Below are 26,089 nucleotides of genomic sequence, written 5' to 3' on the forward strand. Positions count from 1 at the left end.
TGCCAGCACCTGGCCCATATCCCTCCAAATCCATCCTATTCATATCCCCATCAAGATGCCTTTTAAATGTTGCAATTGTACTAGCCTCCACCACTTTCTCTGTCAGCCCATTCCACATATGTACCACCATCTCTGTGAACAAGTTGCCTCTTAGGTCTCTGATATATATTTCCCCTCTCAGCTAAAATCCAATGCCTCTAGTTCTGGGCTCCCCAACCGCAGAGAAAAGACCTTGTCTATTTACCCTATTTATGCCCCTCATGATTTTATGCACCTCTATATGGTCACCCCTCAGCCACTGACGTTCAAGGGAAAACAGCCCCAGCCTATTCAACCTCTCCATATAGCTCAAATACGCCAACTCTGGCAACATCCCTGTAAATCGTTTCTGGACTATTTCAAGTTTCACAACATCGTTCCGATAAGAAGGAGACCAGAACTACATGCCATATTCCAAAAATGACCTAACCAATGCCCTGTACAGCCACAACATGACTCAATACTCAATACTCTGACTAATAAAGGAAAGCATACCAAATGCCTTCTTCACTATCCTACCTACCTGCGACTCCACTTTCAAGGAGCTATGAAGCTGCTCTCCAAGGTCTCTTTGTTCAGCAACACTCCCTTGGACCTTACCATTAAGTGTAAAAGTCCTGCCAAGATCTGCTTTCCTAAAATGCAGCACATTGCATTTATCTAAATTAAATTCCATCTGCCACCTCTCAGCCCATTGCCCCATCTGATCAATATCCTGTTGTAATCTGAGGTAACCTTTTTCGCTGTCCACTACACCTCCAATTTTGGTGTCATCTGCAAACTTACTAACTATACCTCTTAAGCTCACACTCAAATCATTTATATAAATGACAAAAAGTAGAGGACCCAGCACCGATTCTTGTGGCACTCCACTGGTCACAGGCCTCCAGTCTGAAAAACAACCCTCCATCACCACCCGCTGTCTTCTAACTTCGAGCAGTTCTATATCCAAATGGCTAGTTCTCCCTGTATTCCATGCTAACCTTGCTCACCAGTCTCCCATGGGGAACTTTGTCGAACGCCTCACTGAAGTCCATAAAGATCACATCTACTGCTCTGCCCCCATCAATCCTCTTTGTTACTTCTTCAAAAAACACAATCAAGTTTGTGAGACATGATTTCCCATGCATAAAGCCATGTTGACTGTCCCTAATCAATCCTTGTCTTTCCAAATACATGTACATCCTGTCCCTCAGGATTCCCTCCAACAACTTGTGGGCGGCACGGTGGCACAGTGGTTAGCACTGCTGCCTCACAGCGCCAGAGACCCGGGTTCAATTCCCGCCTCAGGCGACTGACTGCGTGGAGTTTGCACGTTCTCCCCGTGTCTGCGTGGGTTTCCTTCAGGTGCTCCGGTTTCCTCCCACCATCCAAAGATGTGCAGGGTCAGGTTAATTGGCCATACTAAATTGCCTGTAGTGTTAGGTAAGGGGTAAATGTAGGGGTATGGGTGGGTTTCGCTTCGGCGGGTCGGTGTGGACTTGTTGGGCTGAAGGGCCTGTTTCCACACTGTAATCTAATCTAAACTTGCCCATCACCGACATCGGGCTCATTGGTCTATAGTTCCCTTGCTTGTCCTTACCACCAATCTTAAATAGTGGCACCACGTTAGCCAACCTCCAGTCTTCCAGCACCTCACCTGTGACTATCAATGATATAAATATCTCAGCAAGGGGCCCAGCAATCATTTCCCTAGCTTTCCACAGTGTTCTAGGGTACACCTGATCAGGTCCTGGGGATTTATGTATTTCAAGACATCCAACACTTCCTCCTCTGTAATGTGGACATTTTTCAAGACGTTACCATCTATTTCCCGACATTCTATATCTTCCATGTCCTTTTCCCCAGCAAACACTGATGCAAAATACTCAGTTAGCATCTCCCCATCTCCTGTGGCTCCACACAACAGCTGCCTTGCTGATCTTTGTGGGGCCCTATTCTCATCTTAGTTACCCTTTTGTCCTTAATGTATTGGTAATAACTCTTTGGATTCTGCTTAACTCTATTTGCCAAAGCTATTTCATTACCCCTTTTTACCCTCCTGATTTCCTTCTGAAGTATATTCCTCCTGCCTTTATACTCTTCTAAGGATTCACTCAATCTATCCTGTCTATGCCTGACACATGCTTCTTTCATTTTCTTAATCAAATCCTCAATTTCTTTAGTCACCCAGCATTCCCTATACCTACTAGCCTTCCCTTTTACCCTGACAGGAATATACTTTCTCTGGACTCTTGTTATCTCACTTTTGAAGGCTTCCCATATTCCAGCCGTCCCTTTACCTGCGAACATCTGCCCCAAATCAGCTTTTGAAAGTTCTTTCGTAATACCATCAAAATTGGCCTTCCTCCAATTTAGAACTTCAGCTTTTAGATCTGGTCTATCCTTTTCCATCACTATTTTAAAACTAACAGAATTATGGTCGCTGGCCCCAAAGCGCTCCCCCACTGACACCTCAGTCACCTGCCCTGCCTTATTTCCCAAGAGTAGGTCAAGTTTTGCACCTTCTCTAGTAGGTACATCCACATACTGAATCAGAAAATTGTCTTGTACACACTTAACAAATTCCTCTCCATCTAAACTCTTAACACTATGGCAGTCTCAGTCTATGTTTGGAAAGTTAAAATCCCCTACCATAACCATCCTATTATTCTTACAGATAACTGAGATCTCCTTACAAATTTGTTTCTCAATTTCTCTCTATTAGGGGATCTACAATATAATCCTAATAAGGTGATCATCTCTTTCTTATTTCCTAATTCCACCCAAACACAGGTGACCCTCAATTATCAGAATGTGATGGGCGGGCACTATTTTGTTCAAATAACCGATTATTTGGTGAAGCGATTAAAGGCCTTTCCTCTGGGGTTTGGAGTTTTAAAAGTCTGCTCCTCGTTCAGGAGACTGCAGCAGCACACAGTGCGCAAGGCCCCACCCCAACCCGCCCTCCCCGTCCAAATACCGCCCCTGCCCCTGACGCCGTTCAACACTGCCCCCACCACTGAGCCCGTGCAACACTTCCCCCGCCCCCGACCCCATGGAACACCCCCCCGCCCCCTTGCCCTCAACCCTGTGCAGCACCGCCGCAGCCCCAAAACCGCCACTTTGCCCTCAACCCTGTGCAACACCGCATTCCGCCCCCAACCCCATCCAACACTGCCCCCCGCCCGTCCCCTCCCCGGGGCAGGTGGACTGGACACCAACAAGATTGCTGCAGTTGCCTTTGTGGGGTAAGTCTCCAAATAGCGCGCACACACACACACAGCCACACACACAACTTTTTACTGCAAAGTTTTGACAGGTTCCACCTTTGCCCTGTATAGGGCAATGTTGGAAAGATTATGTGGGGAGGGGGATTTAAGGGTACACCCCACTGTAGAACTCCAGGGAAAGTGTGGGAAGAGAGAGAGGGCGGGCAGTCAGTCATTTGGAGACATGCCTGTTTAATCACTGTAACTAAAGACGCGATCACTATTGGAAACACATCTTTGATGTAATGTTTCCTTGGGGACCTCAAGATCTCCAGTTCTCTGCTTTGTCCCTGCTTGCCCAGACTGCTTTATTCACGTCTGTTCTCAACAGTACCAGTCTCAGATTGATCTCTTTCCTCAGTAACGCCCTGGGTCCCACTCACCTCCCCCTGCCCCACCCCCATCCACCATCTGACTAGTTTAAATCCTCCTGAGCAGCTCAAGCAAATCTCCCTGCCAGTATATTCATCCCCTTCCAATTCAAGTGCAATCCATCCTTCTTATACACGTCAGTGTGGATTCTTGGCCTGGACAAGACTGCTTCAGCTGGGAAGGTTCCTGTCCTGGTAGTTCACATAGAGAACTCCTCTAAACACAGTTTGCATTTTTTTTTCTGATCAGGATCAGAAATAGCATTTCCAATTCCGATTGGAAGACATGGGTCCTTGTGGTAGCAGGTCCCATGTTTGACAGAGATTGTCTGACTGGCTCACTCTTTGGAATTGTAAACACGGTGATAGAGACTGAAATACAGGCAGTCAATATCATTCTAGTTTAATGATATCTTTTCATCAGGCTCGAAGGAAGACTGCAAAGGAGCAGAATGTGCATGCAGCACCCACCTAAATCAGAAGGCCTCAGGCTGGATGACAATCAGCCTTGGGCTTCGCATTAAATGCTGCTGTCACACCTCTACAGGAAGCTCAGTACTTTTCCATGAAGTGATTTGGGCTGGTAGCAGTTCCTAGGTATGTCTCGGTTAAGTAGGGCGCGATAGGAAGGGCAAAGGTCGCAGGCACAGCCAAAATCTTAAAGAACAGTCCTGGGAGAGCTGTGTAGCTTGCTGGAATATTTCTATTCAGACAAGAAAAAAAATACTGAGAGCAAACTTCATAAAACTGATCCCCTGAATAGCTGACAGCATGTCCAGTTCCCACCCTGATTCAGTAGTACAAAACTGTTTGAAGTGGTGGAGTTTTAATAATTTGTTTTCTGGAATAAAAAGATTATAAAGATCTGCTAGCATTACAAAATTATCACTGGGATTTTGAGACCTGCCATTACTGACACTTTTGATTTGTGACATTTCTTTGACTTTTTTTCCCGAATGTATAGGGCTACACTTTCTGCAGAGTTATACACAGAGGAATATTTGGTCACTGGAAAAAGAAACAAGCATATTTTCCAAGTTATACACATTTTTCCTGGCCATTTGCTAGCATTCCACTCACCCACTTTTCCTTCTCAAGTGTGTTTCAATCATGCAAGAAAGATTATTGAATATACCAGCCTATTTTTCTCTATTATCCTTCACCAAGCTACATATTCGCCTTCCAAAATCACCAAGCTGAAAAGGTCTACAAGTTACTTTCCAAATCTCAAGTGCACTACACTGAGTAAAATATGACCCAGCTAAATTGGTTCATATTTGCTGCACCATATATTTCTGAAAAAAAACCCAATGATTTACACATCAGCAATCTTCAGTAATAGGCTTCCCAAACAGTCCAATTGAGATTAGGCTTCCAAGCTTCTGTTACCATCAGTAGTAACATTAAGATGTGCAGTCCAGATAGGGAATCAGTTACAAACAGTTTGGAATTAAAATAGAAACAGTTATTGAGCAGCTTTAACCTTTGAAGATGGAATCTCAAACCATCAAGCTATTAACTAATGAGTTGAGTCACTGAATGTAGAATTAAGCACTGGAAAAGCAAGTGTGAGGGTTCTGAGGTACTAAGGGAATGGAAACTAACAAATAAAAACAACACTAAAATGTGAATGAGCCACATTTTCAAAAAGATTTACACTTTCTCCATCTACCATCCTTATTACCTGAGGATTCGTCCCCTCTGCTATGCTATCAGTTTGAAGTAATGTTTGAAGACAAGCCCCAATTTTAAACATACAGAATACTGATTGGCTTCAGCAAAGTGGATATTGGGAAGATGCTTCCATTGGTAGGACAGACAAGGAGCTGAGGGCACAGCCTTAGAGTAAGGGGGAGACCTTTTAGAACAGAGATAAGGAGAAATTTCTCCTGCCAGAGAGTGGTGAATCTATGGTATTCATTGCCACAGAAGGCTGTGGAGGCCAGGTCATTGAATATATTTAAGATTGAGATAGATAGATTCTTGATTGTCAAGGGGATCAATGGTTACAGGGAGAAAGTGGGAGAATATTGATGACAAACCTATCAGCCATGATTGAACAGCGGAGCAGACTCAATGGACTGAATGGCCTAATTTCTGCTCTTGTGTCTGATGGTCAATTCCCTATTCCAGAGAGCTGTGGAAGCATTCATTGAATATGAATGAGGTGGAGTTTGTCAGATTTCTAAATGCCAATCATGTGAAAGGATATATGAGGGTAATGTGGGAAGAAACACATTGGAATGGATGGTCAGCCCTGGTCGCATTGTATGACAGAGTGGGCTCAATGAGCTCAACAGTTTGCTGCTGCTCTTATGTTCCTACTTCAGTCAGCAGGTGGATCAAAACCATTTGACTCTACCACTCTGCAGCCAACTGAGCTAAAACAGCAAATTAGAAAAGGAAAAATTCAAAGAATTTAAAGAAATTTTGAAAATCCAACATCCACTGAGTACTTAGCTACAACTATATTTTAATTTCAGGTCTGCAGACTCTTAACATAACAATTTGTACTTAAATCATAACCCAGAAGGAAAAGAAGTCAATAATACTTGTGAATGATATATACAACCTGATTTAGACTTCAAAATGGAGCTCAGCATAACCAATTGCATTCATTTATAAATATTTCTGTTTTTTTCATTTGTTCTTCTCTTGGAAAAATACCATGCCATTACTTTTTCATCAAACTATCCCCAAAGTACTGCACTTCTTGCTATCTATTTCAAATCAGCACACATTGGTCACGTTATACAGGAAGAACTTTATGAATTTCTATTTATCCAACAATTTATACTATAAAATGACAAACCTCTTATTTCAGCAAATGGAGTACCTACTGTTACTTCTTTGACTTATGTTTCTTCGAAGCATTGAACCATGGAAATGATTGGATCAGAAAATCCTGGCAAAACCGTAACTTGGAATTGCCCCACACCCATTCCCTGATGCAGTTGATTGGTACTATGCGAGGAGACCAGTCCTATTGATTAGCTAGACCTCCAAATTGGCAGGGAACTGGTCAGTGATGGTAAGGACAGCAGGTGAGTCTACACTGGGTGGGGGGGTACTAACTGGAGGCCAATTGAATGATGTTGTTTTGGGGGTGGGGTGGGGGGAACAGGTGGTGCTGATCAAGTCATTTGCTAATATAGAGAAGAAAGCCTGAAGCTGCAATGCCTGAAGCAGCTGGATGGAAGGCAGGTGAAGGATTAAAGGCCTCAGGCAAGAGCTGAATTGGAGCTTTGTGGAAGTGGGGGGATCAGCACTATTGAGGGAATACAGAGCCATTGCAGAGTAGTGAGATCTGGGGAATGGTCATGTGGACACTGTATGTGGGATGGGTGAGGGGGTGATATGGCACTAATCAAGGTTTCTCAGCCAGTGCCAAGTGGAGGAGGCAGTTGTGAAAGTATGTAAATACTGACCAAGCAGTGAGATTATTAGGATTTTTAATATATTTAATGCATAAAATGGTCTTTGTTTTGATTGGCAGGATGTGACAAGAGGTCCCATTGGGATCTGTGGTATTGCCTCAAAAATTTACGATTTATATCAATGATTTAAATCAGGGAAGCAACTGCAGGGAGTGACATTTGTAGATAAAATCAAGATAGGTAGGAAAGTATGTCATGAAGAAGACATTATAAGGTTCCAGATAGATATAGGTAGGTTGAGTGAGTAAGCCAAAATCTGACAGATGGAGACTATTTTGGGAAAATATGAATAGTTCATGCTTGCAGGAAGAAAATTTTAAAATGTATTTCTCAAATGGAGAAAGACTGTTGAATTCCAAGATGCAGAGTCACAAAATCATTAGTGTGCAGTTACAGTGCATAATGAAGGAGGCTAAAAGGATGCTATCCTTTATTACCAGAAGAATTGAACATGAAAGTTTGGATGTTATACCTCAGCTAAAGAGGTAATTGATAAGCCATATCTTGAACACTTTGTGCAGTTTTGGTCTCCTTACTTAAGGAAGGATAGAAATGGGTAAGAGATACTTCAGCTTAGAGTAATGCCAGGAGTGAGCATGTTGTCTTATGTACATAGGATGGACAGGCTGGGTTTGTTTTCACTGGAGTTTAGAAGGGTAACTTGTTTGAAGAGTGTAACATACCGAATCGTCTTAACAAAGTGGAAATTTTGTTTCCACTGGTAGATCAGTCCAGAGTTAAGGGGCGCTATTTTAAAAATATGGGTTGACCTTTCAGATCAGAGATAAGGAGAATTTTCTTTCTATCAGTGTGTGTGCAACTTTGGAACTCCCTGTCTCAGAAGACAGTGGATGCAGGTCATTGAATATTTTTAGGATAGAGGCGGATGGATTGTGGACAGGCAGGGAGTCAAGAGTTATTGAGGGAAGATGAGAATGTGGAATTCAAAACATAGACAGATTAGCCATGATCTTATTAAATGACAGAATAGAATGGTCTAATTCCACTCCTATTTCTGTCTTTATGTCAGATTTTTAACACCTGCAGTATTTTGCTTTTATACACATAAAACTGAGATATGAACATTATGAAGCTATAACGCGTTATTACAAGCATGTCAACAGCACAAGCAACATGCAATAGAAAGGGTTAAATGATTTCATAACTCATGGATCCTGCATAGGCTAAGCAGTCCAGCCACATCTTGTCATGAAATATGGTGGATAATGAAATGATTAACAGAAGGAGGGGGGCCGAAACGTGTGGCCCTGGAAAAGAACAGCAGGTTAGACAGTACCCGAGGAACAGGAGAGAAGATGTTTCAGACACAAGTCCTTCATCATGAGGAGGAGACTGTTCCACAAATATCACCATCCTCAAAGGCAGGGAACCCAACACATCAGCACAAAAATAAAGCTGGAGAAATGTAAGCAGCAAATAGACGTGTCACATGGATGATCCATCTCCTCTTGAGATCCTCAAGACTCACAGATGCCAATTCAGTGAACTTTTTGTGATATTAAGAGATGGTTGAAGACACTGACTGGCTCTGATGACTCCCTTGTATGAAATCTGCTATCCTGTATTCCATAAAAGTATATATAGTGAAAGATTATGGGAAAACTTAGGCTCCAGAACCAGCTGAACCCTTAGTAGCCTGTTCCAGTACAGCTATAACACTGGCATTTATTCAACAATGTGGACAATTGCCAAGGTATAACCTGTCCATACGATACAAAACAATCCAATCCAGCCAAACACTGCCCGATCTGGCTGCTCGTCACAGAGGGTTCAGCATCAGTTTTTTCATGAGGAACTTGCTCAGTGATGCTCCATTTGGGTCTGCTAGGGCCACTCAGCTCCTAACCTCATTATAGCCTTGCTCTAAACATAGAAAAATAGCTGAACTCCACAGCTGAGGTGAGAGTGACATCTGTAATTGCACTATAGGAGTTCATTATTTTACATGTACTTCAAATTCCATGCTATTTATTTGACAGTAAGTTGGATAAGGCTTCAAATAATGACATTTCACAAAATGTTGAAGTACATTTCTTTTTGTTCATTAAGGAAAAACATTCTCCAGTACAGTAAGATCCGTCCTTAGTCCCTAAAGACTATCTCTTGCCTGAAAAGAGATTTTACACCTCATGAAGTCAAGTGAATACATTAGTTGCAATGGAAAAAATATATTTAAAATCATAGAATAGGTTTTACTGCTATCCTGTGTTCCATAAAAGTATATACAGTGAAAATTTATGGCATAACATAGCTACTGCACTTTAAGTACATGTTCAGAGGCAGAGGTCTTGAAAAGCAAGAAAGTGAAAGATCAGGGGAGTAGAAAAGCAAAGGAGTAGATGGGAGTATGGAGTAATTAGTTATGCCCTGATCAGGGGCCCAATAGACTGTTTCTGCTCTAAATTTGTACCTTCGTATGTATGTTTCCATAACCTACCAAAAAGATTGAACACATTGAGTACAAGAAAGCTGGACTTCAGAACAAGGCTAAACAGGACAGTATTTGTAGTCAGATCCAGAAGCAAACACCTACTAGTCCAGGGTAGAGAGAGAATGACATTTTGACATGGACACAGAAATACCTCAACAAGCCTGTACCATGAGTGGATAAGTGCCTGACAGAGGTAATATACAAACATAGAAGGGGTAGATGTGAGACAGTGAAGACAGAATCAGAAAGTTAAATAATCAAGCAATAATCAATCTGTATTGCAGGAAATGTGACTTCTGATCGAAAGGGTATCGGTGTGTCTCTGTTCCAGTTCCAATGGGAAGTAGTAGAAGCAAGAAAGGTGAAGTTGTGTGTTATTATTGTCAAGAAAAAAATCTTGTAAATCTGACCTAGCTGATCATATGGGGACAAGGGTAACTTAAAAAAGGGGGGGGGGTGTTAAACGAAATTATTGAAAAATTCAAACAGAAATTGCCACATAACATTTTAATGGAGGTGAGTATAATCACTCTGTTCTCGGGAGGCTGGCTGGCTGGCTATTGAATTCTTTTTAAGGAGATTTGAGTGCATCTATTTGAACATGGTTTATATACTCTACTGTTGTTTCCTGGCTTTTCCAGTCCTTTGGAAACACAAGTTTATCTTGTAACCATTCCCTTTCCTCCTGCCACTCTGAACCCCACAATCTCTGAGCTGTTATGTTGCCAAAGGCCTCAGTGACGTAAGACACACACCCAACACAAACATTGATCACTCCCCCGGCCCCTTCTCCACAAACCTGTGTCTTGGTTGTGGCCCTACCCCAGGCCTTTTCTCACTGGACAGCCAAGCGAGCCAGTCAATCAAGCTACTACGTATGGAGAGGGAACCTGGAAAACCCCAGTATTGCTGTGGAAACTGCATTTTGGAGTGAGTTAGTCTGCCTCAGTTATCATGACCATTGCTTCCATAAGGTAAAAACAATGACTGCAGATGCTGGAAATCAGATTCTGGATTAATGGTGCTGGAAGAGCAAGGCAGTTCAGGCAGCATCCAAGGAGCTTCGAAAGCCCCCTGATGAAGGGCTTTTGCCTGAAACGTCGATTTCAAAGCTTCTTGGATGCTGCCTGAACTGTTGTGCTCTTCCAGCATCACTAATCCAGAACATTGCTTCCATACACCACTGCCTTGTGTCATGCTAATCTGATGAATGGATGTGTAATGCTTCAAAGTGGATTGCCCTGGTGGAAAGCTTGGTTTATGTTAAACCACCATCACTCATTTAAGTGTAACTGTGCAATTTCAATACACAAGGTTATGACTCAGTTAATTGTCTCAACCAGCACCTTGCAGACAGTGAAGGATAGTTTCACATTCTAGTGATCGTTTCCACTTATTGCTGCTGTGACAACTCAATTTATCTGAATGTGGCAGGGGTCATTGCCAAGTTAAGTTTCTGGATTCTGGTGAGTTTGACTGAACACTGACCCCAGGCTTATGCTGACTAAAGCAGAGAAAAGCAAAAGACGACATAGACAAGCAGATCTGTTCCTCAGTTACGGCTGAAATATTAGATTTTGGTTTCTTCAAACCAGTTTTCCAGAAAGAGTGACAGTTTTGGAAATAACAACAAAATAATGCACCAATATCAATTGGAATAACGAGATCATTATTTTCTTTATTTTGAGATGCAATGTAGAAAATGTTTTGATTACAACTGGTACTCTGTATATTTACATGCTTGAAAATGTATTATTCATATCAGGCCTCAACTCACCAAGTGTTCTGTTTGCTTCAGAAACGACTGATATACTCAAGCAAACGTGATTTGATTGAGGTTTTGAAAGGGTATTCATATCACACATCTTCTATTGCCATGTTACACTGTGATGAAGATGCACCTCAGTAGTGTCAGTAAAATTGTTTTAAAATGAAATGCTTAGATGTATTACAGCACAACTCAAGCACTTGAACCCAAAAAATGGCAGAACTTTATTTGCAACAGAGACACTTGCTTCTTCCCACTGACCACATAAATTGCTAAACTGGGATGTTACATTATTGCATTGCACCTTGTCCTTATATATGTACTTGTTTTGGCACAATTATTGTTTCTATCTACACTTTCAGTTAGATTAGATTCCCAACAGTGTGGACACAGGCCCTTCAGCCCAACAAGTCCATACCAACCCTCCAAAGAGTAACCCACCCAGACCCATTTCCTTTGAGTAATGCACCTAACCTTACGGACAATTTAGCATGGCCAATTCACCTGGCCTGCACATCTTGGACTGTGGGAGAAAACCAGAGTACCCGGAGGAAACCCACAGACACAGGGAGAATGTGCAAACTCCACACAGACAGTCACCAAAGGCTGGAATCAAACCCAGGTCCCTAGTGCTGTGAGGCAGCAGTGTTAACCACAGAGCCACCATGCTGCTGGGCATGTTCTGGGCAAGTCTCACAGACTCCTGTCAACTTGGCTATCAGAGTGCTCCACTGTATTTTACAGCTGAGAGAGAACCACAACACTCATACAATGAATTCCACAAAATGTCCACTGCAGCTTTATTATATATAATAGCCTTAGCCTTTCATCTTTTCTTCTTTCCAAACTGTGAAAATTAATTTTGTTTTAAAATGCAGGACCCTTAAGCATAAGTCAAACTCAAAGTCCTTTGTGAAAAAAGTAAATCTAAATCCCAGACTGCGACACTAAGTAATTATTGACTAATTGCTCTAACATCAGTTCCAGAGAAGCTCTTAGAATTCATAATTCAGGATTATATTAGTGCCAATTTAGAAATACATGGACTAATCAAATACCATCAGCAGGGATTCATTACAAACAAGTCATACTTGAAAATTTTAACACAGGACTGCATTTAACACCCGCATGCATCTTTTCAGTGGGGTCACAAAATATGACATGTAGCTGACCTTCCCATCTAACCTGACTTGCTCCCCATAAAATAGCAAATGAGACAAAAGAGACAATTAAGCTTAATAAGCTAATTGATCTGAATATTACACTGCACTCACCATAACATAATTGTCATGGTTGGCTGGGTGGCAGTTATAATGTCACTTTTTAAAATACATTGTTCAAGAGGTGGGAAAGAAGAAGGAGATGCATCAATCCATGGGTGTCCATTGTAACAGTCCTAGCAATGCTCTACTTAATTTTGATTAGGACTTCAGACCAATGAAGGTTCGAAGTTTGACCCTTACCCCCTCATACCTTCCAGAGCGCATAATGGCTGTGAGCAGCCTTGTGGAATGTTAGTTAGTGTGGCATCAACTTTTGTTCCTGTGGGAGAACAGGAAAAGGGGGCATGGGCAAGCAATACATACTCAGTATATTTATCTATCGATTATATAGATATTCAAAAACATTGTATAATTAGATTTTAGTACGGGTGCAAGGATGTCATACTGCAGCTGTTCAGGGTCTTAGACGGGTACTGTATATGCCATAGAAAAGTACAGCAAAGGCTAATTCCAGGTTTGGCAGACTGTCATATCAGGCGAGATTGTCAGTTCAGTCTGTGTTCACTGGATTTTAAAAGATGGGACAGAATCTTGTTGAAATACATAAAATTCTGATGAGGCTGGGCAGACTGGATGCAGGGAATGATGCTCCCTCTGGCCGGGATGTCTAGAACAAGGGATCACAGTCTCAGGATACTGGGCCATTTAGGATTGAGATAGAGGATCAGCCACGATTAGCAATGTGGTGAGCTAAAGAAGGCGAGTCAATTGCTAACATCCACTGGGAGCTCAACAGACCTTCACTGCAGTATTATAAAATGATAAATAAGCATTTAATGTGTCAGTCAATGTGCTAGACCAGAGCTGATGGGAGCAACTCCTTGAAGTAAATAGTTTGCAATAAGAGGAACTTGATGCCATTCCACTGAAACCAGTTGCAAAGATAAACAGCTGAATTGACCTTACATGGACACGTACTTGGCATACTGTAGGGCTGTCTGGACTCCCTTAGCCATCCACTGTAAAGACTACCTGCTGCTATGATCTTGCATTTCTGGCATCCACCCTCCTCTTTTTAATTCAGCACATTTGCTGTCAACATTAATGTGTGGCTCTGTCAATGAGAGTGCTCTGGTCTTTCTTTAAATAATTAGCCCTTATTCAAATATCGGACTTCTCTTCCGTCCAATGCACCAAATCCAAATAAAAACCTAGAGGCATCTCATAACTGATGGAGTCTCACAAAATGTAACCATAGGGCAAATTATTTGTAGTGCTACAGTACCAATTTAAACAAAGTCCTGATTCTCCGTTAAAAAAAAAGTCAGATTTTGCAGAAAATAGTGACATCAACATGAATCACTGAACCTGGACTATTGCTCCTGTGCTCAATGTTACTGGATCAACGTCTCATACTACAGTTGGCATACCACCATAACACATTACTAGGATGTCTTTGTAGTGCCTGCTGTCATCAGCACATCTTTTTCCTTAACCTAACCTTTATGTAAATAATGTTTGAGACTGTATTCTCAACAACTGCCAATGTGGAAACAGTCAGCTTGAGATCTCTGTTTTGTATCATTTATTTTTAGCTGAAAATGTGTTGCTGGAAAAGCGCAGCAGGTCAGGCAGCATCCAAGGAACAGGAGAATCAACGTTTTGGGCATAAGCCCTTCTTCATTTATTTTTGCCAGGTTAATTTTCTTCATGATTACCAAATACAGCGAGTGATGAAAATAGATCCAGAATCAGATACATGATACTAACGGGAAGAAATTTATTTGCATTCTGTTGATCCTTCAGGGTTAACCAGAACCACAGACTGCAAGGAATGGCTCAATGGTGTCAGTGAAAAATGCCACATAGGTCAAGCAGGTCTGAATCATGGCTCTGCCTCACACAAAGGGTATTGTTGTACTCAGTGAAGTGCTGGAGGAAGCATCACTGTGTAACTACACTTATCCCCCAAAACATAGATATACCCAATTCTCAGCCAACAAATGAAACAGACTGAATACATTCATATCTTAAACTAATACACTAACTATCCACATCTAATATAATGGAAACTAAAGCCATTGTTTTGGACATAATTCAGAGTCATTATCTAAAAGAATCTAATTTTGGGTTCTTCTGTCCTCCCATCACCACCGAATCAACAGCCTTGGGACTAGGAAGAGATGGATTAAGTCAGCCATTTTCACAGCCTCCTATCGGAGTTTGATTAACATATAGTGACAAATTGAACTTGTGCAGAACCATTGCGATTAGTCTTCCCAATTGAGGGAATCAACTGACATAGCAATTTAGAAACTGTATGGTTCTCAATGTTGACTAAAGTACTGAATATCGCATTGTGAAAGTCATGTTTTATCATCCAGTGTGGTGTAACTTTATATTTGGAATTTGTGACAATAGATCAATAGATCAAATTTGGTAGCAAGGCACTCTGAGACAGTGACTTAAAATGATGATTTCAATCTCTCAAGTGTCAAAAGCTTGTGGGTTCATGTCTCACTTTGGAGATTTGAGCACAAAAATTCAGGCTAATTCTCCAGAGCAGTGCTTGAGGGACTGCTGGAGTGTTCAGGGTATGGTCTTTATGTTGCAATGCTAAACTGAGTTCTGATCTATTCCCTCAGGTGGACAGTATGTTCCTCATATCAACATGGAGATAAAGAAAAGGAGCCAAGGACTTACTCGTAAGAGGTACAAGAGGGAACAATTCAGAGACAGGAAAATAAATCAGTGTAGCTCTGCTTTGGCTCCAACTGGATAGACAAATGTGGAACCAAGAGAGGGCAGTACCACTGGAGAAGTAATAAGGTGAGAATGATGTTGTGGCCAAACAAATGAAAGCTGTAGAGATCTATGGACTCAATAGACAAGCGGTTGGGCAGGGAACTTAGCATGGGTTGGTAATTGGATGATTTTTTGGTGACAAAGAACTTCATAAGCTTTTTATAATCAATACTAGATCTGAAAGTGGAGGAAAAGTTGAGGAGATCTTTTGAGGAAAAATTTATACTCATCAGGATGAATTTGGGGGCAGTGCATAGTTTTGAAATAAAAGACTGCAGTGTGGTGTGCGATATTGTGTTATAGGCTATCTTTATTAACTATCCCGCCAACTCGCTATATTCATTAATACCGGGTTCCCCTTCATTTATTCATAACCCTTTACCAACCTGTTATTTACTATAACACTGTCATTCATTCATTCACAAAACTGCAAACCTGTAGTATCCAAATTAAAAAAAAAACCCTTTCAAACCCACATTGCATTCCCACACCTTATCAGCCCCTGCTACAAGCAGTGTTTACCTCAGAAATCAGAACAATACCATCTCTATCAATCTCCATGAAACATTATACTATTAATCAGTGGTCACTAACCATCTCATATAGAACAATATCATCCCCATCCAGTTTCCATGAAACATTATATTAATCATCAATGTGGGCTTCACCAGTTTCCTCATTTTCCTTCCCCCTACTTATCCCAGTTCCAACCTTCCAACTCGGCACCGCCCTCATGACCTGTCCATCTTCCTTCCCACCTATCCGCTCCACCCTATCAACATTACCCTCACCTCCATCTATCTATCACACTCTCAGCTACCTTACCCCCAACCTCATCGCCCCTTCCATTTTTCTCTCCACCCCCCAGTGCTCCAGCCTCATTCCTGATGAAGGGCCGTTGCCTGAAATGTCGATTCTTATGCTTCTTGGAAGCTGCTTCTTGTGCTGTGCTTTTCCAGCACCACACTCTTGACATTAACTAGCCCTTACCAACCATCCCCTCGACCTGAATATATTAAGTACCTGTTAAACACCTTTTAATGAGGCCATTATACCTTTAAGAAACTAACTGACAAAATAGAGCTTGCATGAAATTGCATGTATGAATGAAACTCAAACCGGCAAATAGTAAATAAATCTCACAACCTAGCTGCAGTAATTAGTTTAATATGCTTTACTCTTTTATTATGATTTCTAACTTATATAGAGCATATAGGCCTAGTAATTTTACTAACATTTACTAAAATAAAAGGCAAAAGAACGAACACTACTTGATTATGCAAGCAGACCGGACATACATCCTGGCAGAAGCAGCAGCTAGCATTTAGCACGTTTCAACCCATCTCCTGTCTCCCAAGACAGAAGCTCTTCAAACCTTTGTTACTATTGATACAACAATGTAACACCATAATAATGAGATTTTAATATATGTAAGAACTGTGTATAAAGGGGCTCTTGTAAGAACTGTATTTCGGGATTCTATTGCTGCCTCGAACTTGTGTTGTGATTGTTGAATAAAGAGGCTATTTTCGCCAAGCACTGACTCCAGTCATTATTTGAACACGATCCCACAGTGGTAAACAACTTGACTTAATTCTGTAATTGTGAACCCTAATCTCAGGGGAGCATGCAAGCAATTTTCACCTGACCTGGCTACATCCCTTCTTCAGCTGGTCTTTTCACACCCTCCCCTTTCCACAATCACGTCAGAGCCCCCAGAATAATTTCAATCTGTATGCTGTGTACGATGACATGTATGGTCTTAGACTCATTCTATTTCACCCATGATGCATCATAATAATACCATGTTTAATAGAACGTCATGCACAGTACCACACACCAAATTCTACCCCCGAAGTTAACATCTTGTGGAACAACACCATCCCATCACCTTCATAACTTATCAGTCTCTTGATTAGAATCCAACTGTTAAAATACGTTCTGACAATTAAGGCTTGTTAAGATAGTTCTGTCCACAAGACTGAGCTGGAAATACAAAGAAAGATATGTTCTTGCTCTTGTTTTGATTAAACCATTATGTTTCATTCTGACAGCTTCTATAAGTGAACTGGTTAGACAAACCAAAGAATCAGACAGTTTTACTCTGCTGGATAGTTGCTTTATTTCCAAATGTAATAATTACCATTTGAAGGAAACAAAGTTAAGCCAGTTTAGTAAACTCACAAACCAAAATAATCCTATCTCTAATTCTTTGTAATTCTGCTTTTGTTCCCTAGCAGCTATTTTAGTGATCAAATCATGACAGTGATTAATGTCATTCAGCCACATGTTAGGCTGAATGACATTACAAAAAGACAGACAATAACATTAATTTTTAGGTGCAAATGATTGCTGTTTTAATTTCATGGTTGTTTAAAATATGCCATTTCTGCATGAAAAAAAATGACTGTTTTAGGGCTTACTACTTCACATTTTACATAGTCAGCAACAGGAAGAGAAAGTTGCAAATTATTTTTTAGTCTGTCCCTCTTTGTACACCAACTGTTACCTGAATCCATGGCCATCTGTCATTCTCTGCAGCTGTCCAGGCATTTACAAGGCCTTTTCTATTCAGTCTGGCATAGTATGGGTACCACTTCTGCAGGCCAAACAGAGCTCGGTGTGTGGATGATGCAGAAATCTGCTGATTCGATACAATACCCCCCTCCATCCCGAGAGGGCCTGAACACTCTGTGGGCAGAGAATAGTTTAAACACTTGTTAGCAACAGGGACAAGTGAGAATTTGTTTCTAAGCAAAAATGAAGATACAATGTAAAGATAAATCAACCATTTTAAAGAAAAGGTTGTGCATATATAAAAAGAGTTGAGTTTTTAGTAAGGACCAGTTTATTGTGTTTGTGCAGCATTTGCAAGGATTTGTAACATGAGTGTTTCCACCATAGCTAATGTTCTTTGTTTTTCTAGCCAAAGTATATGACCAAACGGATGAATTCATTGCCATTTTAACAGTGAATTGTTGTAAATGAATGTGAGGGGCAGATGTTCGTAGGTAAAGGGACGGCTGGAAAATGGGAAGTCTTCAGAAATAAGATAACAAGAATCCAGAGAAAGTATATTCCTGTCAGGGTGAAAGGGAAGGCTGGTAAGTATAGGGAATGCTGGATGACTAAAGAAATTGAGGGTTTGGTTAAGAAAAAGAAGGCAGCATATGTAAGGTATAGACAGGATAGATCGAGTGAATCCTTAGAACAGTATAAAAGAAGTAGGAGCATACTTAAGAGGGAAATCAAGAGGGCAAAAAGGGGACATGAGATAGCTTTGGCAAATAGAATTAAGGAGAATCCAAAGGGTTTTTACAAATACATTAAGTACAAAAGGGCAACGAGGGAAAGAATAGGGCCCCTCAAAGATCAGCAAGGCAGAAAATGGAGCCACAGAAAATGGGGGAGATACTAAATGAGTATTTTGCATCAGTATTTACTGTGGAAAAGGATATGGAAGATATAGACTGTTGGGAAATAGATGGTGACATCTTGCAAAATGTCCAGATTACAGAGGAGGAAGGCTGGATGTCTTGAAATGGTTAAAGGTGGATAAATCCCCAGGACCTGATCAGGTGTACCCGAGAACTCTGTGGGAAGCTAGAGAAGTGATTGCTGAGCCTCTTGCTGAGATATTTGTATCATCGATAGTCACAGGTGAGGTGCCGGAATACTGGAGGTTGGCTAACATGGTGCTACTGTTTACGAAGGGTGGTAAGGGCAAGCCAGGGAACTATAGACCAGTGAGCCTGACCTCGGTGGTGGGCAAGTTGTTGGAGGGAATCCTGAGGGACAGGATGTACATGTATTTGGATGACTGAAGAAATTGAGGGTTTGGTTAAGAAAAAGAAGGCAGCATATGTAAGGTATAGACAGGATAGATCAAGTGAATCCTTAGAACAGTATAAAAGAAGTAGGAGCATACTTAAGAGGGAAATCAAGAGGGCAAAAAGGGGACATGAGATAGGTGTACCCGAGGATTGATTAGGGATAGTCAACATGGCTTTGTGCATGGGAAATCACGTCTCACAAACTTGATTGAGTTTTTTGAAGAAGTAACAAAGAGGATTGATGAGGGCAGAGTGGTAGATGTGATCTATATGGACTTCAGTAAGGCGTTCGACAAGGTTCCCCATTGGAGACTGATTAACAAGGTTAGATCTCACTGAATACGTGGAGAACTAGCCATTTGGATACAGAACTGGCTCAAAGGTAGAAGACAGAGGGTGGTGGTGGAGGGCTGTTTTTCAGACTGGAGGCCACTGGAGTGGAGTGCCACAAGGATCGGTGCTGGGTCCTCTACTTTTTGTCATTTACATAAATGATTTGGATGCAAGCATAAGAGGTACAGTTAGTAAGTTTGCAGATGACACCAAAATTGGAGGTGCAGTGGACAGCAAAGAGGGTTACCTCAGATTACAACAGGATCTTGATCAGATGGGCCAATGGGCTGAGAAGTGGCAGATGGAGTTTAATTCAGATAAATGCGAGGTGCTGCATTTTTGGAAAGCAAATCTTAGCAGGACTTTTACACTTCATGGTAAGGTTTCCTGAAGAAGGGCTTATGCCCGAAACATCAATTCTCCTGCTCCTTGGATGCTGCCTGACCTGCTGCGCTTTTCCAGCAACCTTTTTTTCAGCACTTCATGGTAAGGTGCTAGGGAGTGTTGCTGAACAAGGAGACCTTGGAGTGCAGGTTCATAGCTCCTTGAAAGTGGAGTCGCACATAGAGAGGATAGTTAAAAAGGTGTTTGGTATGCTTTTCTTTATTGGTCAGAGTATTGAGTACAGGAGTTGGGAAGTCATGTTGTGGCTGTACAGGACATTGGTTAGGCCACTGTTGGAATATTGTGTGCAATTCTGGTCTCCTTCCTATTGGAAAGGTGTTGTGAAACTGGAAAGGGTTCAGAAAGATTGACAAGGATGTTGCCAGGGTTGGAGGATTTGAGCTACAGGAAGAGGCTGTACAGGCTGGGGCTGTTTTCCCTGGAGCGTCGGAGGCTGAGGGGTGACCTTATAGAGGTTTACAAAATTATGAGGGGCATGGATAGGGTAAATAGACAAAGTCTTTTCCCTGGGGTCAGGAAGTCCAGAACTAGAGGGCATAGGTTTAGGGTGAGAAGGGAAAGATATAAATGAGACCTAAGGGGCAACTTTTTCACATAGAGGTTGGTACGTGTATGGAATGAGCTGCCAGAGGAAATGGTGGAGACTGGTGCAATTGCAACATTCAAGAGGCATTTGGATGGGTATATGAGTAGGAAGGGTTTGGAGAGATATGTGCCGGGTGCTGGCAGGCGGGACTAGATTGGGTTGGTATATCTGGTTGGCATGGACGGCTTGGACCGAAGGGTCTTTTCCGTGCTATACATCTCTATGACTCTATCATCTTCACCCTTATCTTCATCTACCTTAAGCATTCCCAGCTCACTTCCCCCACAGCCCCACCCCCACCCATTAGTCTCTCAGCCCCCTTGGGCCAACCCCTCATTCTTGATGAAGAGCTTATGCTTGAAACGTTGACTTTCCTGCTCCTCGGATGCTGCCTGACTGGCTGTGCTTTTCCAACACCACACTTTTCACCTGTAGATTAACAGTCCAGCAATAATGTCCCTGGGTAATTACCTCCTTTGCAATGTTATATCAAGTCCAACATTATACCAGCCAAAAGGATAGATTTGTGCAAATAGCAGGGTTGATTGTCACAGTGGATTCTTGGACATGAGGTCCTTTTTAAGAGTATTTGAATTGGCACAATTTAAGCTGTTTTCTGCATCATTATATTAATGAAAAAACTATGGAAAAAAAACAATAGCAAAACAAAACTGATGCAACTCGTGACCTTTTTGATAAGATATAACTTCATCTCTGGCTAATCTGTTCTGTGTCTGTAAGATAATAGTTTCAATAGTCCCATTCATATTATTGTTTATGCGTGTTTGTTCCTGGGATTAATAAGAGGGTTATTGTATTCTTTTTCAATGTCTGGTCCTGAGACGATGGGAAAGGCCATATTCCCAAGATCATACAAGTCAGTAGCAAATGATTGCTTGTCACTGTTTGTAACATGCTTAAATGCTTGTGAAACATGGTATATACCATAAACATATCAAAGGATTGGCCAAGAGACAAAAGCAAGAAAAACGTCTGGTGATTATTTTTTTTTTCTCAAATGATGTGTGATTTGCTGACTATTACAGATGCTTTACATTGTTCAAAAGGAAAATGTGCATCTCAATCCCGTAATATGTAATCTAGAATTTCTTTTACCTCTTTTAGGTTTCTTCAACTTTTCTCTATTCTTCCTCTCCACTGAAAATTTACCAGTTAGGAAATATTTCTGTTGGCTGATCTTTATCAAACAATGTATAATTTCAGATTTATTTAAGTTACCACATATCGTCCGTCTCCTCTGGCTTGTTTATACCTCTTGGATTTTACCTCAGATAGCCATGTTGTCTAAAATATTGTCCTCAAATTTTCAACATCCCACTATTTATGTAGATGAAAAACAATAGAAAATGTGACAGAGATCTAAAATTTGTGTCAGCTTATCAGACGAGCTTTCTGTATCCATGTCACCAGACCCTGATTGGCTCATGCTGTTTAAATAACCATTCATTATAGTCTCTAGCAGTTTTCAAATTGTTCAAGTGAGGCTAACTGGTCTATAATTATACAAATAATTATTTTGCCTTTTTTGAACTGCAGTGTAGAATTAGCCACCTTCTATCCCTTTCATTTGATATGCTTCTCAAAATGGTTTTGAAAAATTATGGTTGGCAGATGCTATTATCCCACAGACTTCTCAGTATTCTGGGGTGTGTGCTGACCTGAGCTTAATGAATTATCAACTTTAACTCCTCGTAAGTATGTCATTATCTACATCAGTTAGATTGTCTTCTACATCGTCCTCCACCCTGCCTTCATTTTCTGTTGTGAGAACAGAGTAAAACCTTTGCTATTTGTGAAATCCATCAGCTGTCAACTTCATCTCTAAGTGGTTTGACAATTGTTTTGACTATGTTTTTCTTCGTAATAACATTTTTGAAGTTTTTACATCCTTGCCTGTTGACCACCTTTTTTCACAATTTCTGGCCCCTTTTAATATTCATTTTTACTTTGTTGCATTGCCATAACTTGTTTTTCTTCTGTACTGAACATTATCATAGATCTCTATTAGCAGACTTGTTTGTTCAAATCTCTTAAATTTTCTACAGAACTGTGGGTTTAAAAACAGTCCCTTTATTCTTGTTTTTAATTAGTAGCATATTCATCTCATGCATAATTATCTTTCCACTAATCTGCTGTTTCATCTTCAAACAATTGATTAGGTTTCCTTTTGAAAATTCTAACTGCAAAACATTTGATTGTAAACATTATCATTGGATAATGATTTTTCCAATTCAGGGTCAGATTTTTGCTTTAAATCACTCAAAATAAGAACTTTTTTTTCCAATTCTGATCATCTCTAGATTTCTTTTACATGCAGTCTTTTTTCTGATTAAAGTTTTTTGTTATTATAGTTTGCTTGTGAAAACCCCTCAATTATCTACAATCTATTTCTCTCACACCTTATGGTGGTCTATGATGGGTGTCCAATATTTTTTGGTTGATCGACATAAACTGTCAGTCAAGCAATGTCTTAACTTTGAAGTTCTGTCAACACTCTTTGTCTCCCCACGTCTCTCCCCTTTCTTCATTGGCCTCGTAATTCATTTCCAGATCCAACTTCTTGATTCAATCAAATTATCCCCATATTCTTAAACCTACTTAGTCTGAATTCTAAACTTGGCCTTGATTTTCACAGGAGAACAACTATTACTGTATTAAAGTCATATTATTTTTGGAATATTTCTAGATGTTGTAGGTAATATTAATCATTCAGAAAGCACATTACTTACTGTATTGGCAGTTTCTGCCCATGAATTCTCCTGGACACTCGCAGGAATAGTTTGCAATGAGGTCAGTACAAATACCACCATTTCTACAGGGCTCAAACTCACATTCATTTATATCTGGGAGGACAAAGAACAAAAATTATTCAGCAAAGTACTATCTATGCTTATAATAAAACATAACATCGTTTAAACATAAATATTTACTAATTGTCATTTGCTCTGTTACAATTAGCATGTGCTTTATTCAAAGCAAGGCTATTTACTTCTGACTCAAATGTTACAAATTAAATAAAATCAATAGCATCATTGGATTTGCAAGTTGTTTTAACTGATCAGTTAATATGTCCCATCCTTACACATCTTACCCTGTCAAGCTGAATTTTAAAGAGTCCTGTATCCCCTGCATGAAGCTCCCAATCCCTGACTAAAACACCAATTGGATGCCTACAGCTATTTTACACAGAAAACAGTGTTAATTACTAAGATTAAGGTTTCTGTCCCCATCAAAATGTCCTACCTTACAGAGCTTCCAACTAAATTGTAATTCCAGCCACTACTGGGACTACAAGTGGACCCTGAATACAAGGTGGTGGAGAAGGCTGGTAAGTCTGGCTAATTAGCAGGGCTTAGTTGGCATTTTACAGTGATGTGAGTGAGGCATGGAGAAGGGCGCGTTTGAGAGGCTGGGATGGGATGGTTAAAAGGCTTTATTTCATTTTGAGGATGTTCCTCGAATAGAGAGGAAGCAGAGACATGTGGGCTCCCAATAAGGAATCTCCTCCCCACTCTGCCACGCTTAATCAGCCATGCAGTAAAAGCAGGAGAACATGAGCACTGCAGATGCTGGAGATCAGAGACAATAAGTACAGTGCTGCAAAAGCACAGCTGGTCAGGCAGCATTCATGGAGGAGAGTTGATGTTTCAAGCATAAGCTCTTCACCAGGAATATTGGGGGGACTCAAAGGAGCGGACAGATAAATGGGAGGGGTGTGGGGCTAGGGGAAAGGTAGTTGGCAAGGCAATAGGTAGATGAAGGTGGGGGGTGATGGTGATAGGTCAGAGAGGAGGGTGGAGTGGATAGATGGGAAGGAAGATGGACAGGTAGGACAGTGCCGATGTGGAGGGGTAGATTTCAGATAAGTTGGGGGGAGGGGAGATCAGGAAACAGGTGAAATTGACATTTATCCCGTGTGGTTGTAGGGTACCAAGGCAGAAGATGAGGTGTTCTTCCTTCAGGCGTCAGGTGGCTAGAACTTGGTGGTGGAGGTGGCCCAGGATTTACATGCCTTTGGTGGAGTGGGAGGGGGAGTTGAAGTGTTCAGCCACTGGGCGGTGGGGTTGTTTGGTGCATATGTCCCGGAGATGTAAAGTTGCTGTGCTATCCATCTGATGTGGGCCTTCCTGTGCCAAGGCTAAAATTGCGCAGAAAGAGAATGAGGTACTTAACTGGATCAAACAAAAACAAAATGCTGGACAAACTCAGCAGGTGTGGCAGCATCTATGAACAGAGTAACAGAGTTAAGATGTCAAGTCCAATAACCCTTCAGCATTAGTTGGCCACTTCCAGGCCTGAATAAATCGAAGTGGAGGCAGGCTGCCTGACAGATTTTGCTGACCACTGTAAAGTGGTAGACAGTTCAGGGGAGCATGTAAAATGGTAAGAAGGTCAGGTGTTGCTCTTACAAATTAGCATACCCCCAGATTCGCGTAATTAACGTAAAACCATAATTCTCCACAAAACAGACTCCCTCCCTCTTCTGTCCTCATCCTAACCATAAACCCAGCTTTCGCTTGTCTGTTGAAAATTTGCACTGACAGTTTTGCTGTGATCAAGGATCCCAAATCTGCTGGGACCACAAATTGTGCTAATACTTCGAGAATATGAAGTAACTGTATTTCATCACTCTGATAGTGATTATTAAAAGCCATGAAGTATTTTTAAGTTATCCTAGTGAAACTATCTATAAAGTACAGTTTATTTCCTGGATAACTTTTTATGTATGCCTTACGTTACATTGACAAATAGTTTTAATATCAAAGGCATGCTTTGTTTCTTGCGTATGTTTCTCTAATAAAAATAACTATTCACAGAAATAAGTGGCTTATTTGGCTAAATCGCATACTGTACAATTCTGATGAAGCAGCATTCTTGCACACAAAGTTAATTGCACTTGTATGTGTGTGAAGGTGACAAATACTGACAATATTCGCTTGCAGTACATATAATTGCAATTTAGGCAACAATCTCCAAAGAGAATACATATTCAGATCCTTTGGTCAAATATAAAAGAAACCATTTCCTATATTACTGCAAAGGCCCAGTGCATCATGAGCTGCTTTCAAAATAGAAGACAAGGAACATAAAAGCAGAATTCAAACATAACTTTTGGCTTGGAATGGTGCAGTATTTATCTATGTTTTATTGCTCAGGGCCATAAGCTGTTGTATGTTGGGCTCGTTGAATTTCTAGATACTGCCTTAAGTGATCCTTTTGAAACAAACTAGACTCAGATTAGTAGACAACTTAACATTTGAGGTTTTAAGCGTATGTGGCTTATCACTGCAAAAGCTCTTGCGCCCATAAATGGGATTCTTCCACTAAATGCTGGCCTAGCCAGCAATGCTCACATCCCATGATGGAATCAAACAAATTTTTCATCTAGCTTTCATCACAGGCACGAGTAAGATGAAACTGATCCCCAACCAGTTAATCTGTATTGCTGTTTGGAACTACTGACGGAAGGAACAATAAGGACATTGGGCAGAATTAATGCAATGGAGATGGATTCAGCCCAATGTTTCGAGAACCTGTAAAAAAGAATGGTGTTGGTTCTGAGTG

At 41.0% G+C, this 26,089-nt stretch overlaps 1 protein-coding gene across 6 annotated transcripts in view; it reads right to left on the minus strand.

The window, feature by feature from the left end:
• Positions 1-26,089, minus strand: part of LOC122559210 (EGF-like repeat and discoidin I-like domain-containing protein 3) — a 204,045-nt gene that overhangs the window by 65,407 nt on the left and 112,549 nt on the right. For all 6 annotated transcript variants that reach the window (XM_043708601.1, XM_043708603.1, XM_043708609.1 and 3 more), the window contains 2 exons: positions 23,254-23,367; positions 17,856-18,037 (listed from right to left, as the gene is read on the minus strand). In XM_043708601.1, the coding sequence (XP_043564536.1) occupies positions 17,856-18,037; positions 23,254-23,367 (296 nt within the window). The remainder of the gene's footprint in view (positions 1-17,855; positions 18,038-23,253; positions 23,368-26,089) is intronic.

Source organism: Chiloscyllium plagiosum, chromosome 2 (genome assembly GCF_004010195.1).
Source record: "Chiloscyllium plagiosum isolate BGI_BamShark_2017 chromosome 2, ASM401019v2, whole genome shotgun sequence".
NCBI classification, from domain to species: Eukaryota; Metazoa; Chordata; class Chondrichthyes; order Orectolobiformes; family Hemiscylliidae; genus Chiloscyllium; species Chiloscyllium plagiosum.